This window comes from Helianthus annuus, chromosome 6, assembly GCF_002127325.2.
Source record: "Helianthus annuus cultivar XRQ/B chromosome 6, HanXRQr2.0-SUNRISE, whole genome shotgun sequence".
Classification (NCBI taxonomy): Eukaryota; Viridiplantae; Streptophyta; class Magnoliopsida; order Asterales; family Asteraceae; genus Helianthus; species Helianthus annuus.
Genome location: NC_035438.2, coordinates 86,074,523 through 86,096,162, shown reverse-complemented (window position 1 = coordinate 86,096,162; position 21,640 = coordinate 86,074,523). Strand labels below are relative to the sequence as shown.

Below are 21,640 nucleotides of genomic sequence, written 5' to 3'. Positions count from 1 at the left end.
TCAATATTATTTGTATAAACACAGATTGGAAACCCTCACATTGCATTTGATGAAACCCTAATCAATATAAACACACACACTAACACTCACGAATCGAATTTATAAAAGGAAAAATTCGGGCTGTTTTTACCTCTTGCTGCTCCAAATCTTCATTACCATACATTATCTTCATCTTAGAAATATATATATTGCACTTAAAGGTTGCTGGAGAGTTGGAGGATGATGTGTAATTAAAGGAGCAAGTAAATGACCCATTTTGATTCCAACTGAAGTTGCCGACTGATGGAGAGCCTGATGGAGAGCCTGTGCAGGAGATCAATCGAAGATATATGTCTGAGAATTGTGTGCCAAATCTATGAAGATCTTCAATTGGGGAGAAGTTAATTACGATTCCAATTGAGTTGCCGACTGATGGAGAGCCTGATGGCGCGCCTGTGCAGGAGATCAATCGAAGATATATGTCTGAGAGTTGTGTGCCTAATCGATGAAGATCTTCAATTAGGGAGAAGTTAATTATGGATTGGAGAGCATATATTGAGAGGCGAAGGATGAGTATCACGGACTCCAAAGTCCCCACAAACGCTAGTTAAACAACCCTTTCACTTCCGGAAGTCCTCTTCTCGCCGTTGCATCCGTCTCCGGCGACTCCTCCACTACCTCATGTTCTTCCTTTGCACATTCTTCAACTAATGAGATGTCGTACGGAGGCGAAACCGAAACCTCTGGCGGAGGATTTAAAGCTTTTCCGGCGAACCTCTGATGACTCGCCTTCTCTTTCTTCTTAGGTTTACGGCCGCGACAGTTAACCTGTTCACTACTGGTAAAGTTTTCTTCAATAGCTTCAATTACTTGATGAATTAGCTCTCGGTTAACAGACGTGTCCCACCGGAACCAGTAATTCGTGTAATAATCGAAGCAATCGCAGTCGAATACCGGAGATTTGTGTGCGGCCGGAGCTTTCTTCTTATTGTTATTATCAGATGATCTAGGGTTTGTGGAATTATTTTTGTGGAATTATTTTTGACACAAATGATTAAAGTAATGTAACTTGTGATTATTAAACTGGAATTGTTTTTGACCCAAATGATTAAAGTAATGTAACTTGTGATTATTAAGTAAATTAAATGAAATTAATAGGATTCTTATAGGCTGGTGCATTTAAAATGAATTTTTACATATATCCCCTTATTAAAAGCCCTTATTACATATTTGTCCAATCTTTAAAATCAATTACATATTTCCCCCTTTCTTTATGAAATTACCCTTTTACCCTTTTTCTTAATTTCTTATCTCTTAACTTCAAAATCAATCTAGTCAATACTCTATATGTTGTGATAAAATCTTTAAAATATTTCTTTGAAAAAAAAACGGTCATACCCATTTTATAAAACAAGTGACCTTTTTACATATCTAGTTACTGGTTAAGTTTTAGTTTACATATTTTTTACAACCGACCCATTATACATTTAAATTTTAGTTAACCACAATAATAATTTACGTTAAAATATTGATTATCTAAAATATCTTATATAAAAAAACATATTGTTATAAAATATACGTTTGTTTTTTTCAAGTCGTAATCAATTTTTCTTTAGCCTAAATGTCACACCCCGATTTCCACGTGTCTCACCGGTGGGCCCGGTGGGGGATTACCATGACGATGTTGGCAACAATATAGTCAAACCACACAATTATATAATGCACAGCGGAAGCATAAGATAAATATATAAATTCAACCTCTGATTGTAATATCAAAATGTATTACAGAGTTGAATATCCACAGTGGATCGAAAATAAAGGTAAAGTATTGTTCCATTAGATACTGCAATCAAGCTTGCGAGGCTTATCCCGACGCTAGGGAGCTAATACCAGCCAATTACGTTTAGGTACCTGCACTTAATCTTTTTGGGGAAAATACGTCAGTTTACACTGGTAAATACATTCAACTGACACATTTGAAAATGTTTATTAAAATTGATTTGAATGCACAAGGCACAAACTCTTTTATAACTTGGGAAAATTCATAATGATCTTGTGAACGTTTTACATGTTCCTTTATGCGTTCAGTAGCCCGGGTCGTGCCGGGTTAAAGATTTATAGACACACCACGTTCGCGTAAAACCGTAGTACAGAAACCAACGGCTACGTCTTTTAGTTTTAATGTCGACACTTTATACCGGGTGTACGCCTACACCGGGATGTCGATGGTCGTGGCCATTTCGTAAAATGATGCCGAGGATATCCGGGACAACGGTCATTAAACCCCCCAAAGGCTTATAAGCAACAAAACTGTTTAAATGAGCCGATCATATTATTTAGTTATCCACCTAAGCGATGGACGAATATAATGCTCAATCAAGCGGTATTAATATACCGTAACCCAAGCCCATATAGGGGAAATAAGTCAAAAGTATTTACCTTTGCAAGTATTAATCCTTAATTAAGATCAAGTCACCGATAGCTTTTACTGGGGCTCCTAATCTGGAACGAAGGTTTTAATTAACCTCTTAGAATCCTAACGGTCCTTGTATTAGCCGTAGCTTAAACCGGTTGATTCCGATATATAGATATGGTTAATTCGCACGAAAAGGCGAAAACCGAGAATGGAGTATGATTTGGACCCAACAAGTTCAGAGACTTGTTTTGTATGTGTTTATAGTTCATACTCTGGATTTTGGGGTTCAAATAATATAATTTGACCCATATCGGCTATTGCACGAAAACTAGTTCCATGAGCCGTACCGTGTGCGCAAATAGGCGAAACGGTTAACCATAAGAGTCGTACGCTTATTTCCTAAGTCAATATGCCTTAAAAGTATTTTGGTATCAGTAGGATACCTTCCGTGACGCCCGTAACGAGTTTAAGTTTATATTATGCCCCGTAGGGGCTTTTCGGTCATTTTAAAGACTTTAAAAGGGCTTTTAGAGTTCTACAGGAAATCTGAGTTTCCCGAACAGCTTATAAAGCTTAAAATACTTTATTTATTATTTAAAACCAGTGGCAACTGGAATCGGGTCAAAAGACCTTGTAGAACTCCCGTTTTGGCCAAAAAGGGCATATTCGGTATTTACCGAACCGTAGCCATAACCGCAGGTTATGAGCAAGGTAAAAATTTTTAAAAATCTTTAAAATTCCCAAAATATTATTTTACCACAGTGGGTAAAAGTTTTGGTGACGAAAACTTGGGTTAGATGGGCGTTATGCTAATTGCGCCGTTAAATACAAAACTTTCTTAAAAGTGCGCCTTTTAGCATAACTCTCATTCTAGACCTCGGATTGACGTGAAACTTTAGGGACATGCTTATAATTTAACAAGCAAGGTTTTGGTCCGTTCACGTGTCCGAAATACTCGTTTTAATTTTAAAAGGCCGTTACGGTCAACTTTTAGGCGAATGACGGAAATACGTAAAAGACTCGGGTAACTCATGAACCGACCACAGAGGCTTATACCAACATGTGACCTGGTCCTAAGAGAGTCCTAAGGTATATTTATACCTTACTAAAACGGGTCAGAACTGAAGTCAAAGCAAAAGTCAAACTTTTGCGACTTTCGGCTCCGAACCGGTTCTATATAGCAAATAATCGATTCAAACGAGCGCAAACATGTTTATATACTTATTATCATGTTTTATGATTATCAAAACAGGTTCCATAACATATATATTACAGATTATGCATAAATCGCCAAAATAGCTTTCTGTTGACTTTTTAACCGCACGTTTGACTCGATAATTGACATAGTTAGAGTGGTGATCAGGGGGAACCATTTTAGAGGTTTAATACCCACATAAATACCAACTCATAACCATTTTTGATTCGTCATAAGACTGAATCATTTGCAAGATATCGCAATGACAACCGTTAGTTACGACGGTTGCGTTTATAGGCTATAACTATGGAAATGTGAAACCAAAATGGTTATGAACGACTTACAGAAGTTAACTCTTGATGAGAGAACAGAAGGGAAAGCTAGAGAGCTCTTGAATGATCAGATATAAGTGTTTTTGAGTTGTGTGAATTGTTATGCTTAAGGCATGCTATTTATAGCCAATGCCAAGCTTTGTTGATCATTGCAAGCACTACCATCTGACCAGAGGTAATGGTAGGTGTCCCCTAAGTGATATGGGTTGAGCATAGGGTGCCCATGCCCCATAATTATGTGCATGATCGTTCACAAGCTCCAAAAGCCAAGTAGTTACCATATTTCTGCATCTGGGCACTTTACGCGGCCCGCATGGGAGTTCCCATGTGTTTTAATGCGGGTCGCCTAAAGATCAAACATCAGACGCGAAATAGAGGAGGCTCGCGGCCCGCCTCAACTAATGTTGAAACTTCACGCGGGTCGCCTAAGGTTAATATTTCAGGATTTTTAAATCTTTTTGTAATTATTACAAAATCTGGCCATTAATAACGAAATCTTTCGTAATGATTCGCCTGACCTTTCGGTTTTGAAGGGGTAACTTTGCGGTTTGGCCCTCGGTTATTTACCGATAGGGGCCTCGTGTTAATTACCCGCATTAGTAAGTCCCCGGTTTATTTATTATTTATATTGGAAAGCCTTAGCTTTCACTGTTGACGCTTTTAACCCTTCTTCTACGAATTCGATCGTATCTTTCTCGTTTCATATCGAAACTTCGTGAAATTCATATATATTATTTTAGTGAGGGTATAATACCGTTACAAAGTCTTTGGGACGTTAAAAGGTCACTCAGAGGTATTATTAAACATGTTGACACAGTTAACCCCTGTAGTTTGTAATCTCTCACTTTCTTCCGCGTTTTATTTTTGTACGATCTATAATTTATTCGTTTGAAGGTTTAAGCATTATTTAGGGATACTATACAGTATATTTACCCTTGTTGACATTTATAACCCTCGAATTTACATACTTTCAAGGTTTGTCAAAATTAGTCCCTTATTTATTATAGATGCCACGTGTAAACAAATGCCACGTGTTAACACATCATTGGACACAAAAATTCGAGGTGTTACATCCTCACCCCCTTAAAATAAATCTCGACCCGAGATTTACTCAAATAAATAGGGGTATTTTTCTTTCATTGTAGCTTCGACTTCCCACGTATATTCAGGACCTCTACGAGCATCCCATTTGACCTTTACAATCGGTACGTGCTTTCTGCGAAGCTTCTTCACCTGTCGATCTTCAATCGACAAAGGTTTTTCTATGAACTTTAAGCTCTCATCTATATGCACATCCGTGTGTGGAATCACCAACGACTCGTCGGCGAAGCACTTTTTGAGATTGCAGATGTGGAACACATTGTGAATTCCATTGAGCTCTTCAGGCAAGTTCAGTTTATAGGCAACTGATCCGACTCGTTCGATGACCTCAAAAGGTCCTATGTATCTCGGACTCAGCTTGCCCTTCTTGCCGAAACGCATCACCCCTTTCCAAGGTGATACTTTCAACAATACCTTTTCACCCACTTCGAAGTGAAAATCCTTACGCTTTGGATCAGCGTAGCTCTTCTGCCTATCGCGGGCAGCCTTGAGACGTTCCCGTATCTGGACAATCTTGTCCGTTGTTTGGAAAACAATCTCTGGTCCCGATAATTGGACCTCTCCTACTTCCGCCCAACAAACAGGCGATCTACATTTCCTACCATACAATGCCTCAAATGGCGCAGCCTTTATGCTGGTGTGGTAGCTATTATTGTAGGAGAATTCGATCAGGGGTAGGTTCTTATCCCAGTTACCACCTAGATCGATCGCACATGCACGAAGCATGTCTTCTAGCGTTTGGATAGTACGCTCACTTTGACCGTCCGTCTGTGGATGGTAAGCCGTACTAAAATTTAAACGCGTGCCCAAAGATTGCTGGAAACTTTTCCAGAAGTGAGATGTGTATCTAGTATCCCTGTCGGAGATAATAGACACAGGTATGCCGTGTAAGGCTACAATCTTATCAACATAAAGTTGGGCTAACATATCGGAGCTATACGTCTCCTTGATGGGTAGAAAATGAGCTGATTTAGTCAGCCTATCGACTATGACCCATATTGTATCGTTTCCTTTCCTGGTCTTGGGTAACTTGGTTATGAAGTCCATAGTTACACATTCCCACTTCCACTCGGGAAGTTCAGGCTGTTGTAGCAAGCCAGACGGCTTTTGGTGCTCGGCTTTGACTTGAGCACAAGTCAAGCACTTTGCTACATGGGCGGCTACAGACTTTTTCAAGCCTATCCACCAATAATTTGCCTTTAAGTCTTGGTACATTTTATCAGCACCAGGATGGACTGAGTATTTGGAACTGTGGGCTTCCTGGAGAACAACATCTCGTAGTCCCCCATAAATCGGAACCCATATACGTCCATTCAGCCTAAGAATTCCATCCTTGCTAAGAGTCAACTGCTCCGCAGTTACTCCCAGCTTTTCATTAGGATAATTAGCTTCCAACACAGCCTCTCGCTGTGCAGCCAAAATCCTTTCAATCAGATTATTTTTAACTTCAATGCTCTTGGCATTGATTCGAATGGGTTTTACCCTTTCTTTCCTGCTCAATGCATCGGCGACTACATTCGCCTTGCCGGGATGGTACCTGATTTCGCAGTCATAATCATTCAGGGTTTCCATCCAACGGCGTTGTCTCATGTTCAACTCCTTCTGGTTGAACAGGTGCTGGAGGCTTTTGTGATCAGAATAAACCACAAATTTAATACCATAAAGGTAGTGCCTCCACAACTTAAGTGCAAATACAACGGCACCCAACTCCAAGTCATGGGTGGTGTAATTCTTTTCATGCACCTTTAATTGCCTTGAAGCATAGGCAATCACCTTGCCCTTCTGCATAAGCACACACCCCATGCCTGTGTGTGATGCATCGCAGTAAACTACGAATTCATCTGTACCCTCAGGTAAGGTCAACACAGGTGCGTTGCTTAGCTTCTGCTTCAGTATTTCAAAGGACTCTTGCTGCTTCGGGCCCCAAATGTACTTTTCTTTCTTCTTGGTCAAGGAAGTCAAGGGCGCAGCAATCCTCGAAAAATTTTCAATAAATCTTCGGTAGTATCCTGCTAAACCCAGGAAGCTACGAATTTCGGTAGGCGTCTTTGGCTCTTGCCAGTTCATGACTGCCTCTACCTTAGCGGGATCCACTTGGATACCACGCTCACTCACAACGTGTCCTAAAAACTGTACTTCTCGTAGCCAGAATTCACATTTCGAGAATTTGGCGTAGAGTTTCTCACGCTGTAGTAATTCGAGAATGCAACGAAGGTGCTTCTCGTGGTCATCTTGGCTTTTAGAATAGATCAGGATATCGTCTATGAAGACTATGACGAATTTATCTAAATACGGCTTGCACACGCGATTCATGAGGTCCATGAACGCAGCTGGTGCATTTGTGAGCCCAAAAGGCATCACTAAGAACTCGTAATGACCATATCGAGTCCTAAATGCAGTCTTGTGTACATCCTCATCTCTGACCCTTAGTTGATGATAACCCGACCTTAAGTCGATCTTGGAGAAGTAGCTTGCTCCTTGCAGCTGGTCGAACAGATCATCGATCCTTGGTAAAGGATATCTGTTCTTTATGGTAACTTTATTCAGCTCTCTATAGTCGATGCACAACCGCATCGATCCGTCCTTCTTCTTTACAAATAGGACAGGAGCTCCCCAGGGAGATGAACTAGGTCTGATAAAACCCTTCGCCAGCAGTTCATCCAACTGGGTCCTCAGTTCTTTCATTTCCGTTGGCGCTAGTCTGTAAGGTGCTCTTGCTATCGGAGCTGCTCCAGGAATGATGTCAATTCTGAACTCCACTTGTCTATCTGGTGGCAAACCAGGTAGTTCTTCAGGAAAAACCTCGGGGTATTCAGAAATGACAGGGAGATCCTCGATCTTCGGCTTTGGTTCTTCAATTATCACTTGAGCCATGTAAATTACACAGCCTCTGTTCAAACACCTTGAAGCTTTCAGCATAGATACGTCTTCGGGCAATCCGTAATGCGTATCCCCTCGAATGGTAAGAGATTCACCACTCGGAGTCTTTAAAACTATTTGCCGCTTGCCGCAAATGATTTGGGCCTGGTTATGGGATAACCAGTCCATGCCTAGCACGATGTCAAAACCCGCAAGTTTGAAAGGAAGTAGAGATAAAGGAAAAGAATGGTTCCTAATGGATATTTCACATCCTTCTAGAACGGTAGAGACGGTTTCTATCGTGCCGTCTGCCAACTCTACTTCGTATTTTACGTCTAGGGTTTTGATTGGCATATTTAGTAGTTGGCAAAATTTCTGGTCTACAAAGGACTTGTCAGCGCCAGAATCGAACAGTACTCTTGCAAATATATCATTTACGAGAAAAGTACCTGTAAGCACAGTGTCGTCCTTGACCGCTTCCTTTGCATCCAAGCGAAAAATTCTCGCATTTGATTTCTTCGTTTCTTCCGTCTTCTTGGCATACTTCGGGCAATTACTCTTTATGTGCCCCTTTTCGTTACAATTATAGCAGGTTGCGTCCTTTATCTTTTTACACTCCACCGTCTTATGATCCTTGGACTTGCATAGCCCACAGGGTGGAGTCCTTTGTTGCGACTGCGAACCAGACGCAAACCTACACTTCCCGGAGTGAGGTTTCTTGCAGACCTTGCAGTAAGGTCTTCCATCAGATTGCCCCTCCTTTCTTGCCTCCGACCCTCTTTTGCCCTCACCGTTTCCACGGTGCTTTTTACCGGACTTTCGTGAGGTATCATCCTCACGCTTTCGCTTTTCAGCCTCCTTGCTCCTTTGTGCCCTCAGACGGACAGCATCAAGTGTAAGAGACAAGGAGAGGTCAGTAACTGACCTGAAGGTCGTTGGCCTAGAAGCCTTTACGCTGGCCTTGATCGCCGGCTCTAAGCCCCCAATGAATCGGGCAATTCTTCGTGGTTCTGGTGTCACAAGATATGGCACCAGTCGTGACATAGTGTTAAAACTTGTCAGGTATGCTTGACAATCCAGGTTTGTCATCACCAGTGAGACAAAATCTGCCTCAATCTTCTCAACCTCGTGCTGAGGGCAGTAGTTTTCTTTTATGAGGGTAATAAACTCCCCCCATGACATTTTGTACAAGGCAGACTTACCTGAAGCCTGCACCAGAGCTCTCCACCATGCCAGGGCCTCGCCCTTGAATGACTGGGACACAAACTTAACCACGTCCCTCTCAGCGCACCCGCTGATGTCCACAATCGTGTCCATCTCGTCCAGCCAGGTTATACAGTCAACCGCACCTTTCTCCCCTGTGAATTCACGGGGCTTACATGATACAAAGTATTTGTAAGTGCAACCCTTAGCACCAGACGCATCAGTATATTCTCTATCGCGGTGAACGCTGTGGTCAGTAGACGAATGCTTGTCGTCATCTTTCTTAGGTTCAGAGGGTGGTTTGGAGTGTGTCTTTGGTTTAGAGAGTGGCTTTGTCACAGATCTGCCTTGAGACTCCGTATTTTGACGATCAATCGCTGCCTGGACAGCATTGTTGATCAGAGCCTTAAGCTGTGCGCCTGTCAAATGAACTGACGCATTGTCATAGTCATCTTCATTCGTGTGGCTGTTCTCACCATTGGGATCCGCCATTTGTAACTTGAATCTGTTATAGAAGATAACAAAATTTTAATTCAGGAGATTATTATGTGATTGTCTTTTATGACACTTTGTCAACCATGGTACAGAGACCATATTTGGTTAACTTTTTATTTCATTAAATATTAGGATTTGAATATATCCTATTTTAACTATATAAATAGTATTGGCGGCATAAGCCTAATCATGATGATGTTTTATAATATTAGCCGAGATTTCAGAGAATCAAGGGCATAGAGAATTGAACCGTAGTTCTTTTATCTCTTTCTGACAGAGAGTCATAGACTACCACTGCCTTTTGTCTTTATAAGACAATTATTATGGCCCATAGGCACTACACCTCTAATGGATGTCTTAGTATGGTTGGCCCGTAGGCACTACATCACTAATGGATGTTTTGATAATATTGGCCCGTAGGCACTACATCACTAATGGATGTTTTAATATTACTGGCCCGTAGGCACTGCATCACTAATGGATGTTTTTATAGTATTGGCCCGTAGGCACTGCATCACTAAATGGATGTCTTTATAGTACTGGCCCGTAGGCATTGCATCACTAAATGGATGTCTTTATAGTACTGGCCCGTAGGCATTGCATCACTAAATGGATGTCTTTATAGTACTGGCCCGTAGGCATTGCATCGCTAAATGGATGTCTTTATAATACTGGCCCGTAGGCATTGCATCGCTAAATGGATGTCTTTATAGTACTGGCCCGTAGGCATTGCATCGCTAAATGGATGTCTTTATAATACTGGCCCGTAGGCATTGCATCGCTAAATGGATGTCTTTATAATACTGGCCCGTAGGCATTGCATCACTAAATGGATGTCTTTATAGTATTGATCACCTTTATTGGTGATTTAACCCACGATTTATATATCATTTAGTTGGGTTTTGGAATCCTTAAAGGATTATTGTATAAGAATGACGTGCGTGATTATAACGAATCACATCTGCCATGAATGTTAACATGCGTACAGAGGTTAACAGGGAATCAGAATCTTTTCAGTTAGGTCGTACCATCTTGACTAGATCTTAAAAGACCCCAAGCTAGGTTTCACCTTTTAAGATTCTTTATTTAGGCAGATCAATATAAAAGGAATGGTTTTGATTTATTTTTATATATATTAAAACAAAACTCATAACATACATTCCAAAATCTCAAATACAATTACATATTGCCCTAAACGGGTCTTTCAAATAATACATACCTCCATAGGAGTTTTAAAATAAGTGACAAGTCCACGCAGGGACTAGTACAAGATAGATGCCCATGCAAGGACTAAAGGTAAGTCCACGTAGGGACTGAAATACGTTAAGTTGTCCACGCAGGGACTTATTTTAAAGTAGAAATTACATTCGTATAACTATTAAGGGCTAGTGGTCACGTTTCTTCTTTTTGCCCTTTAGTAGATTCGCCAAGCCCTTGAGAAATCCTCGATGGCTTTTCTTTTCTTCCTCGAACTCTCTCTCCACACGATCTAGTCGATGGAGTATTTCTTCCTGTTCAGGAGGAGAAAAACGTGGTTGCGGTGCTTGTTGCGGAACTGGAGGTCTGGGAGGTATTGGATACCCATGAGCTGAGTAGTCCGGTGGTCCCATGTTTCCATGTGCTCCGTCAGGGTAGCGCGCATTATATCTAGCCGACACCACATATGGGTCGCGCTCATAGCCGTAGTTGTATTGTGCTTGTGACGGTTCAAACGGGTTGTAAGCCGTTGGACCTGTGTAAGCTGGTATGGGTTGGTCATACCCAAATGGTGGCGAATTTCGTGCAGTAGGTGCGGAGTTCGCTTCTTGTATAGGACTTGAAGGTCCTTCTTCTTGTAGCGGCGGATAGTGGCTACTACTAGAATGTCGAGGAGTGCTGAAGTGGTTACCCCCTCCTCCTCGTGTAGACATACGAGCATTGGTCCTCCTACGCCTCGGCGGATCAGGTATAACTGGTTGTGCCGGTGGCGGAGGTGGTGGCGTAACTGCCTCAAAGCGTGAATCCTCAGATGGATCCTGTGGATGTCTCGGTTGTTGTGTCTGATGAGATGGTGTGTTGTACCACTCATGTCGGTCAAACAAGGCCATAAAGCTGTCTGGGCCTTGATACTGCGGACCATGATATGAAGATCCATCAGATACTTCTATCGGATGCGTGGGCGTACCACGAGCTGGTTCAGTTGGATCCTCATCTTCCTCCATGGGATCTTCAGAAAAATGGTCTTGTGGCCCTAGTGGAACAAAACCTGAAGGTTCCTGTATGTAGTCAGCCGGATTAAACTGAGCTACGTAGTATGGACTAGGGTCGTCGTAGTTTCGGTGCGAAACCGAACGTTGTAGAGGTATGAAGGAAGGTTGTGGGTTGTTGGGATTATTTTCTGAATCTGGTCCAAAGGAGTGCCGGTAGGATGGCGTTGAGCTGTGCGAAGTGGAATGCCTCGCTGGTTCGTAAAGATCTCTTCGTCGTTGTGGCTCTTCGCTTCGTGTCATCGAAGGATGTCTTGTACCAGATGGTCCAGCTTCTTGATCATGATGTGTCACGATTTCTCCTCGGCCTCTTCGTCCCCTTCCTCTTCCTCGGAATATAACAGGTGGCATTTTCCTGCTCCAAAACTTATTAAAAATCAAATCGAAAAATAAAGAAAAAAAAGGAGTATAAATCCGAATTTGTCCTAAGTTCTTGTCTAGACTCAAGTATGTGCAATTGTGTCACTGAGATTAAACACGATGCCTATTGTGTTTAATTCACTCAATGTTGGCTCTGATACCAACCTGTCACACCCCGATTTCCACGTGTCTCACCGGTGGGCCCGGTGGGGGATTACCATGACGATGTTGGCAACAATATAGTCAAACCACACAATTATATAATGCACAGCGGAAGCATAAGATAAATATATAAATTCAACCTCTGATTGTAATATCAAAATGTATTACAGAGTTGAATATCCACAGTGGATCGAAAATAAAGGTAAAGTATTGTTCCATTAGATACTGCAATCAAGCTTGCGAGGCTTATCCCGACGCTAGGGAGCTAATACCAGCCAATTACGTTTAGGTACCTGCACTTAATCTTTTTGGGGAAAATACGTCAGTTTACACTGGTAAATACATTCAACTGACACATTTGAAAATGTTTATTAAAATTGATTTGAATGCACAAGGCACAAACTCTTTTATAACTTGGGAAAATTCATAATGATCTTGTGAACGTTTTACATGTTCCTTTATGCGTTCAGTAGCCCGGGTCGTGCCGGGTTAAAGATTTATAGACACACCACGTTCGCGTAAAACCGTAGTACAGAAACCAACGGCTACGTCTTTTAGTTTTAATGTCGACACTTTATACCGGGTGTACGCCTACACCGGGATGTCGATGGTCGTGGCCATTTCGTAAAATGATGCCGAGGATATCCGGGACAACGGTCATTAAACCCCCCAAAGGCTTATAAGCAACAAAACTGTTTAAATGAGCCGATCATATTATTTAGTTATCCACCTAAGCGATGGACGAATATAATGCTCAATCAAGCGGTATTAATATACCGTAACCCAAGCCCATATAGGGGAAATAAGTCAAAAGTATTTACCTTTGCAAGTATTAATCCTTAATTAAGATCAAGTCACCGATAGCTTTTACTGGGGCTCCTAATCTGGAACGAAGGTTTTAATTAACCTCTTAGAATCCTAACGGTCCTTGTATTAGCCGTAGCTTAAACCGGTTGATTCCGATATATAGATATGGTTAATTCGCACGAAAAGGCGAAAACCGAGAATGGAGTATGATTTGGACCCAACAAGTTCAGAGACTTGTTTTGTATGTGTTTATAGTTCATACTCTGGATTTTGGGGTTCAAATAATATAATTTGACCCATATCGGCTATTGCACGAAAACTAGTTCCATGAGCCGTACCGTGTGCGCAAATAGGCGAAACGGTTAACCATAAGAGTCGTACGCTTATTTCCTAAGTCAATATGCCTTAAAAGTATTTTGGTATCAGTAGGATACCTTCCGTGACGCCCGTAACGAGTTTAAGTTTATATTATGCCCCGTAGGGGCTTTTCGGTCATTTTAAAGACTTTAAAAGGGCTTTTAGAGTTCTACAGGAAATCTGAGTTTCCCGAACAGCTTATAAAGCTTAAAATACTTTATTTATTATTTAAAACCAGTGGCAACTGGAATCGGGTCAAAAGACCTTGTAGAACTCCCGTTTTGGCCAAAAAGGGCATATTCGGTATTTACCGAACCGTAGCCATAACCGCAGGTTATGAGCAAGGTAAAAATTTTTAAAAATCTTTAAAATTCCCAAAATATTATTTTACCACAGTGGGTAAAAGTTTTGGTGACGAAAACTTGGGTTAGATGGGCGTTATGCTAATTGCGCCGTTAAATACAAAACTTTCTTAAAAGTGCGCCTTTTAGCATAACTCTCATTCTAGACCTCGGATTGACGTGAAACTTTAGGGACATGCTTATAATTTAACAAGCAAGGTTTTGGTCCGTTCACGTGTCCGAAATACTCGTTTTAATTTTAAAAGGCCGTTACGGTCAACTTTTAGGCGAATGACGGAAATACGTAAAAGACTCGGGTAACTCATGAACCGACCACAGAGGCTTATACCAACATGTGACCTGGTCCTAAGAGAGTCCTAAGGTATATTTATACCTTACTAAAACGGGTCAGAACTGAAGTCAAAGCAAAAGTCAAACTTTTGCGACTTTCGGCTCCGAACCGGTTCTATATAGCAAATAATCGATTCAAACGAGCGCAAACATGTTTATATACTTATTATCATGTTTTATGATTATCAAAACAGGTTCCATAACATATATATTACAGATTATGCATAAATCGCCAAAATAGCTTTCTGTTGACTTTTTAACCGCACGTTTGACTCGATAATTGACATAGTTAGAGTGGTGATCAGGGGGAACCATTTTAGAGGTTTAATACCCACATAAATACCAACTCATAACCATTTTTGATTCGTCATAAGACTGAATCATTTGCAAGATATCGCAATGACAACCGTTAGTTACGACGGTTGCGTTTATAGGCTATAACTATGGAAATGTGAAACCAAAATGGTTATGAACGACTTACAGAAGTTAACTCTTGATGAGAGAACAGAAGGGAAAGCTAGAGAGCTCTTGAATGATCAGATATAAGTGTTTTTGAGTTGTGTGAATTGTTATGCTTAAGGCATGCTATTTATAGCCAATGCCAAGCTTTGTTGATCATTGCAAGCACTACCATCTGACCAGAGGTAATGGTAGGTGTCCCCTAAGTGATATGGGTTGAGCATAGGGTGCCCATGCCCCATAATTATGTGCATGATCGTTCACAAGCTCCAAAAGCCAAGTAGTTACCATATTTCTGCATCTGGGCACTTTACGCGGCCCGCATGGGAGTTCCCATGTGTTTTAATGCGGGTCGCCTAAAGATCAAACATCAGACGCGAAATAGAGGAGGCTCGCGGCCCGCCTCAACTAATGTTGAAACTTCACGCGGGTCGCCTAAGGTTAATATTTCAGGATTTTTAAATCTTTTTGTAATTATTACAAAATCTGGCCATTAATAACGAAATCTTTCGTAATGATTCGCCTGACCTTTCGGTTTTGAAGGGGTAACTTTGCGGTTTGGCCCTCGGTTATTTACCGATAGGGGCCTCATGTTAATTACCCGCATTAGTAAGTCCCCGGTTTATTTATTATTTATATTGGAAAGCCTTAGCTTTCACTGTTGACGCTTTTAACCCTTCTTCTACGAATTCGATCGTATCTTTCTCGTTTCATATCGAAACTTCGTGAAATTCATATATATTATTTTAGTGAGGGTATAATACCGTTACAAAGTCTTTGGGACGTTAAAAGGTCACTCAGAGGTATTATTAAACATGTTGACACAGTTAACCCCTGTAGTTTGTAATCTCTCACTTTCTTCCGCGTTTTATTTTTGTACGATCTATAATTTATTCGTTTGAAGGTTTAAGCATTATTTAGGGATACTATACAGTATATTTACCCTTGTTGACATTTATAACCCTCGAATTTACATACTTTCAAGGTTTGTCAAAATTAGTCCCTTATTTATTATAGATGCCACGTGTAAACAAATGCCACGTGTTAACACATCATTGGACACAAAAATTCGAGGTGTTACACTAAATCTTAGTTCGATCATCAACATTTTAATTGTTTTGAAGCAGGAGCTAAATTTCCATTTTTTTTGTGTAATGCTATTTCAGAAATCTAATTGTCATGTTTTAAACATTCAAAATAATAATGAAAAAACTGTTTTACAGCAAAAGTAAATTTTTAAACCATGGTCGCACGACTGTTTTCTTTAAAAAAAATAATGCTTAAGAGCTATGACGTATTATATATAAGCAAAACTTTCAATTTTCACATAACAGAGGCAGAAGGTTATAAAAAAATAGGCAGGGCTTTTAAAAAAATGAATTCATATCATTAGGTTAATATCTTATTTGTAAACAATTATATTACACATTAAATCATAAAATATGTAAGTAATGGTATTAGAAAGGGGAAAAATGTATAATCATTTAATAAGTTCATTAAGGGTAAAATAGTAATTCAATAGGAGTGATTTTAATAAAATGGGTAAATATGTAATATGTATGGTTTAAAAGGGGGAAATATGTAATTGATTTTATGGGTTGGGTATATATGTAATAAATGATCTTAGGAGGGGGATATATGTAAATGACCTCATTTAAAACAACCATAAATTTTGGATTTAAAATAGAACATATAACTAAACTTTAGAATATATATAGATTATCTAAAATATCTTATATAAAAAAACATATTGTTATACAATATACGTTTGTTTTTTTCAATTCGTAATCAATTTTTCTTTAGCCTAAATCTTAGTTCGATCATCAACATTTTAATTGTTTTGAAGCAGGAGCTAAATTTCCATTTTTTTTGTGTAATGCTATTTCAGAAATCTAATTGTCATGTTTTAAACATTCAAAATAATATTGAAAAAACTGTTTTACAACAAAAGTAAATTTTTAAACCATGGTCGCATGACTGTTTTCTTTAAAAAAAAATAATGCTTAAGAGCTATGACGTATTATATATAAGCAAAACTTTCAATTTTCACATAACAGAGGCAGAAGCTTATAAAAAAATAGGAGGGCTTATAAAAAAATAATTCATATCATTAGGTTAATATCTTATTTGTAAACAATTATATTACACATTAAATCATAAAATATGTAAGTAATGGTATTAGAAATGGGAAAAATGTATAATCATTTAATAAGTTCATTAAGGGTAAAATAGTAATTCAATAGGAGTGATTTTAATAAAATGGGTAAATATGTAATATGTATGGTTTAAAAGGGGGAAATATGTAATTGATTTTATGGGTTGGGTATATATGTAATAAATGATCTTAGGAGGGGTATATATGTAAATGATCTCATTTAAAACAACCATAAATTTTGGATTTAAAATAGAACATATAACTAAACTTTAGAATATATATAGATTAACTAATTTTGAATGATTAAGTATTTTTTTTTGTTTTTTTTTTTATTTCAAACCACAACCACAACCATTATTAATATATAAGTTTTGTAATTCTCCAAGTCTTGCGTGTGACTTTGTCAAAGGTCAATTTTAATCTAAATTAGGCTTCAATAATGCGATGCTATGGATGTGAATATGGCCTCAATCCTTTTTTTTTTCAAACTTTTGTGTTGTATACTCAAGCTTAGAGAGTTTTCATTTTTCTTTTTTTCTAAATGTTTTAAAAAATGGTTTTTTAATCATACCGGTTTAAACTCAAAAATTAATTAACCAATTGAAAAGGGTTGTACCGGACGGTTTAACTGGTTGACTAATTAACTCTATACATCCATAAAATGCAATTTCAAATCAAAAAATTATCTAAAACTACATTATTCAATAATAAAAAATATTTTAAAAGTTAATCCATAAAAAAAAAATAATCCAAAAGTTCACTATCAATGTCATCCTCATCAAATTAATCTATTGGAGTGTTGAATGCATCAAGTTTACAGTCGCTTAAAAGATGAAATTCACTATCAATGATATAAAAGTCCAAATTTTAACCTTGGCCCGGTACCAGTATACCGGTTTAAATTAATATAACCCAATTTACTGGCGGTATAACTTCTTTGTTGTTCCTTCAATTTACAAGTATAATTCATGCCGGCCAAACTTCAGGCATTAGGTTTAACCGGTTCAATTCGCCGATATAAACCGATTTTTAAAACATTGCCTTTTCTTCAATAACTTCTATTGAACTTGAAAAGAAAAGAATAATCAAATAATTGATGATTGTGTGAGAAGTCTCCTTGATATTTTTCAAGAGGATAACCAAATTTTTAGCACAGAATAACTAGATCTTGTTCATAAATAGATAATGAGATCCGAGTTTCATAAACACCCTACAAGAGTACAAGGTATTAGTGTTTGTACATGCAACAAGTTGTAGGGGAAAGTTTAAAGTTAAGCTACTAAACGTACGAATAATATGAAAAAACAAAAAGCATACGGTGGCATTTTGTAACTATCTGTTTGTAAGGTAATTATCAAAATTACTCTACAAATGATACTGTAGAGTAATTTTGTAAAATTTTCTTGTAGAGTAATTTTGATCAAAAAAACTATACCTAACTAAAAAACCCCCAAAAAAACCTAACCCCACACACCCCCCAAAAACCTAAACCAAACCTAACCCTCCCCCCACCCCCCCCCCCCCAAAAAAAAAACCTTAAAAAAACCTAACCCCCCCCCCTCCCCCCAACCCAAACTAAAAGCTAAAAACTAAACCATAAAACTAAACCCCATAACTAAAGGCTAACAAAATTACTCTACAAGATTAAAATTACTCTACAGGATCATTTTACAAAATTACTCTACAAGATCAAAGTTACTCTACAGGATCATTTGTAGAGTAATTTTGAATTGTATGTTGTTTGATAAGCTTGCAGGGTAATTTGATTCACTTGTAAAGTAATTTTGATGCAGAGTAATTTTGATACACTTGCAGAGTAATTTTAATAATTACCTTATAAGAACAAAATTACTCTACAAGAATATTTTACAAAATTACTCTACAAAAGATCAAAATTACTCTACAGGATCATTTGTAGAGTAATTTTGATAGTTACTGATAATTACGAAAATGCCACCGTGTTTTTTTGTCTTTTCCTTCAGTTCGTATGTTTTGTACGTTAACTTTATTTGTATTTGATCTTTTGTCACAAGTTGTATCCTCTTAAAGTTTAACGGGTCAAAATTATGTTTTGATTTTACTTTTGCCACACATGTTATTAGATATAATTTAATACAAGTAAAATGCCTTGATTTGATAGTCGATTTTGGTTCATGTACAAAAATGTGTTCTTCATTTAACAACCTTTTACGAGATCTTGAATGCTTCGATAAATCATGGTTAGAGCGTTTAGTGTAACATTCTATACTTCGCGGTGTAATATAGTCGTAACATTTTTATATTATAGTGATAATTTTCGTTTTGAGGTGCATATACATTTTAATTATCGTCAAATTTAGACCGATATGTCATAAAATGCCGATTTGGAGGATCAAAAGTGTAAATTGTAAATTTGTGGTTAAAGTCTTAGCATGAAGGGATAAATGTGGTCAATTGAAAGCTTAAATTACAAAAATCGTCCTTTATGTATGTTACTTATTACAAACTGTGTGCTTTGTCTTCAATAATTACAGAAAACGTACTTGATGTTTGCAAACCCTTGCAAGTTATGTACTTTAGCCCTAACTCAGTTAATCTTTGTAGTTAAATCTGACCAAATGGACCCCACATGAGGGTATATTGGTCATTTTACCCTAAATACTAACAAAATAAAACTATAAAAATTCAGATCTTCTCTCTCTTAACTCTAATCTTCATAGTATGCATATTATCATTAATAACCCAGATCTTCAAAACTTCAAAACACATTATCATCAATAACCCAGATCTAAAACTTCAAAACCCAGATCTTCAATAACCCAGATCTAAAACGAATCAGACAACTTTTCTGTGAAGCCCTTTTGATCAAATGAGATTTCAGAAAGAGTTAACATTTGATACAATCCCCTTGAAAATGGGTTGGATAATGTCATTGACGACATGGCATCAATGTCTCATGTGGGGTCTATTTGGTCAAATTTAACCACAAAAATTAACTGAGTTAGGGCTAAAGGACATAACTTGCAAGGGTTTGCAAACATCGAGTACGTTTTCTGTAATTATTGAAGACAAAGGACACAGTTTGCAATAAGTGACATACATAAAGGACGATTTTTGTAATTTACTCTAAATTCACGGATATTTGAAAACTATCCACGTTCATACAATTTATAAACTCGAATAAATGTATAATTTTGTTTTAGGATAAACGAATTTGCACCGAACTCAAATTGGTTTTCAACCTTCCTTGTAGTCATTGTAAGAGCCCACAATCACTTGTGAATCATTTGGTAATATTCTAACCATCCAATTACTCTATTGTAGTGATTTGACTGAAATACGAAACAAACCTAAATCTGATTGCTCCATTGGTTTTAATTATGATACAAAACAGAGAAGTTAGCAAATTGAGTTGAAGCAAATTAAGTTGAGTTTTCATCTCATCTCATCTTTACTTTCAACTACCCTAAATTTCCTTAATCACTGACAACACTTCTCTCATAACTTTTCTAATAAATAATATATTTGGAATAAAAAATAAAACAAAACTTTTATTAAAGATTAAACATCACATTAATTTAAACTAAGAAACATTATGATACCATAACTTAAATTGGAAATTAAAAAAAAAATCAAGAAAAGGTAAAAAAACTAGAAATCACAAGACCAATCATATTTTTTCACAATATTACGTTTTTGGGCTAGAGTCACTTCCAATATTCGACAGGTCAAATTGTCGCGAGGCCAATTAAATGTCTTTAAGTATGGTAAAACATCATTTGCCTAGCAGCCTCGCGTTGATCCGCCAGCAACGTTATAGCTTCTTCTACTTGTTTCTTTCTTATTTCCACCAACTCTCTAATCGACGCTTCTTTTCTTGATATGAAGTCGCTAAGTTTGTCAGCCAAACTACTTTTGCTTGATGACTCGGCTCATATACCCCGCAAACCACTAATATCACACCCCAACTGATGGCAGAAATATCGGATTGAGATGAAAAGAAGATCGTAAGAGACTTCATAATGTCTAAACGTGACAAGTATTTAAAAAGTAGACTTTCATTTCATTGCTAACGGTTCAAGTACATGATTTGGAAACAAAAGTACAACAAGTAACGTATAACTAATCAAATAAACATAAATTAAAGTTTGGTGCGTTTCTAGTCCTTCTTACTAGATTCTTTTCAATGCGTCACGATCACTATCCTGCAATATATAGTACAATAACATGTCAACACATAAAGTACCGGCGATTATACAAGTTTGTGTGTACTAGCATAAGTATAAAAGAGTTTAACGAAATCCACATGGCAATAAAGTATACTAAGGCATAGCATAACATAACATAATCTAGCATGCATCACATACTTGTCAACCCAAAGATTCCCGCTAACGTAATCTTCTCGTAGCAACGACAAGACCATTTTGTTTAACTTAACATGACCTCAAGAATACGGGCGATGCATTACTCCTATAGTTTCATACATGTTAAGGGAGGCTTGTACGAAGTTAATGACAAAGTATTGTGCAAGTAAAGTTTATAGCATGCATGTATTTCTAAGTATAAACGTATAAAACATGTATGTTGGATTTGATTGTATGAATAACGTATTGGCGTATAAGTGTTTGTATGAGTTTTTGTATGATATATATTGCACCCAAAAGTCATAACCTAAATATAATGTTTGGGCCATATATATTAGGCTTTCCCGTAAATGAGCCTTGCCGCGCGTCACGACACCTTCCCACACATCCCCCGCGTGTCACGGGGGTCCACAGCTGATCGACGTTGACTTCGACTCTCTAGCGTGTCGCAGAGGTGTAAGCGCATTCTATCGTGTGTC

The 21,640-nt window shown here is 38.1% G+C and overlaps 1 protein-coding gene across 1 annotated transcript; it reads right to left on the bottom strand.

The window, feature by feature from the left end:
- Window positions 1-582: 582 nt before the first annotated feature.
- On the bottom strand, window positions 583-21,220 carry LOC118479593. Its single transcript, XM_035974201.1, has 2 exons — window positions 21,165-21,220; window positions 583-985 (listed from the first exon to the last, which is right to left on the bottom strand). Exons 1-2 carry the CDS (start codon window positions 21,218-21,220, stop codon window positions 583-585), a joined length of 459 nt encoding a protein of 152 aa, XP_035830094.1.
- Window positions 21,221-21,640: the final 420 nt, after the last annotated feature.

What these genes read in the sequence shown, in the direction of transcription:
- LOC118479593 (XM_035974201.1), bottom strand. Translation starts at nt 21,220, where the DNA reads ATGGTCTTGTCGTTGCTACGAGAAGATTACGTTAGCGGGAATCTTTGG. An exon ending in GGGAATCTTTGGGTTGACAA is followed by an intron (nt 986 to 21,164) that starts GTATGTGATGCA and finishes CACAAACCCTAG; the next exon opens with ATCATCTGATAATAACAATA.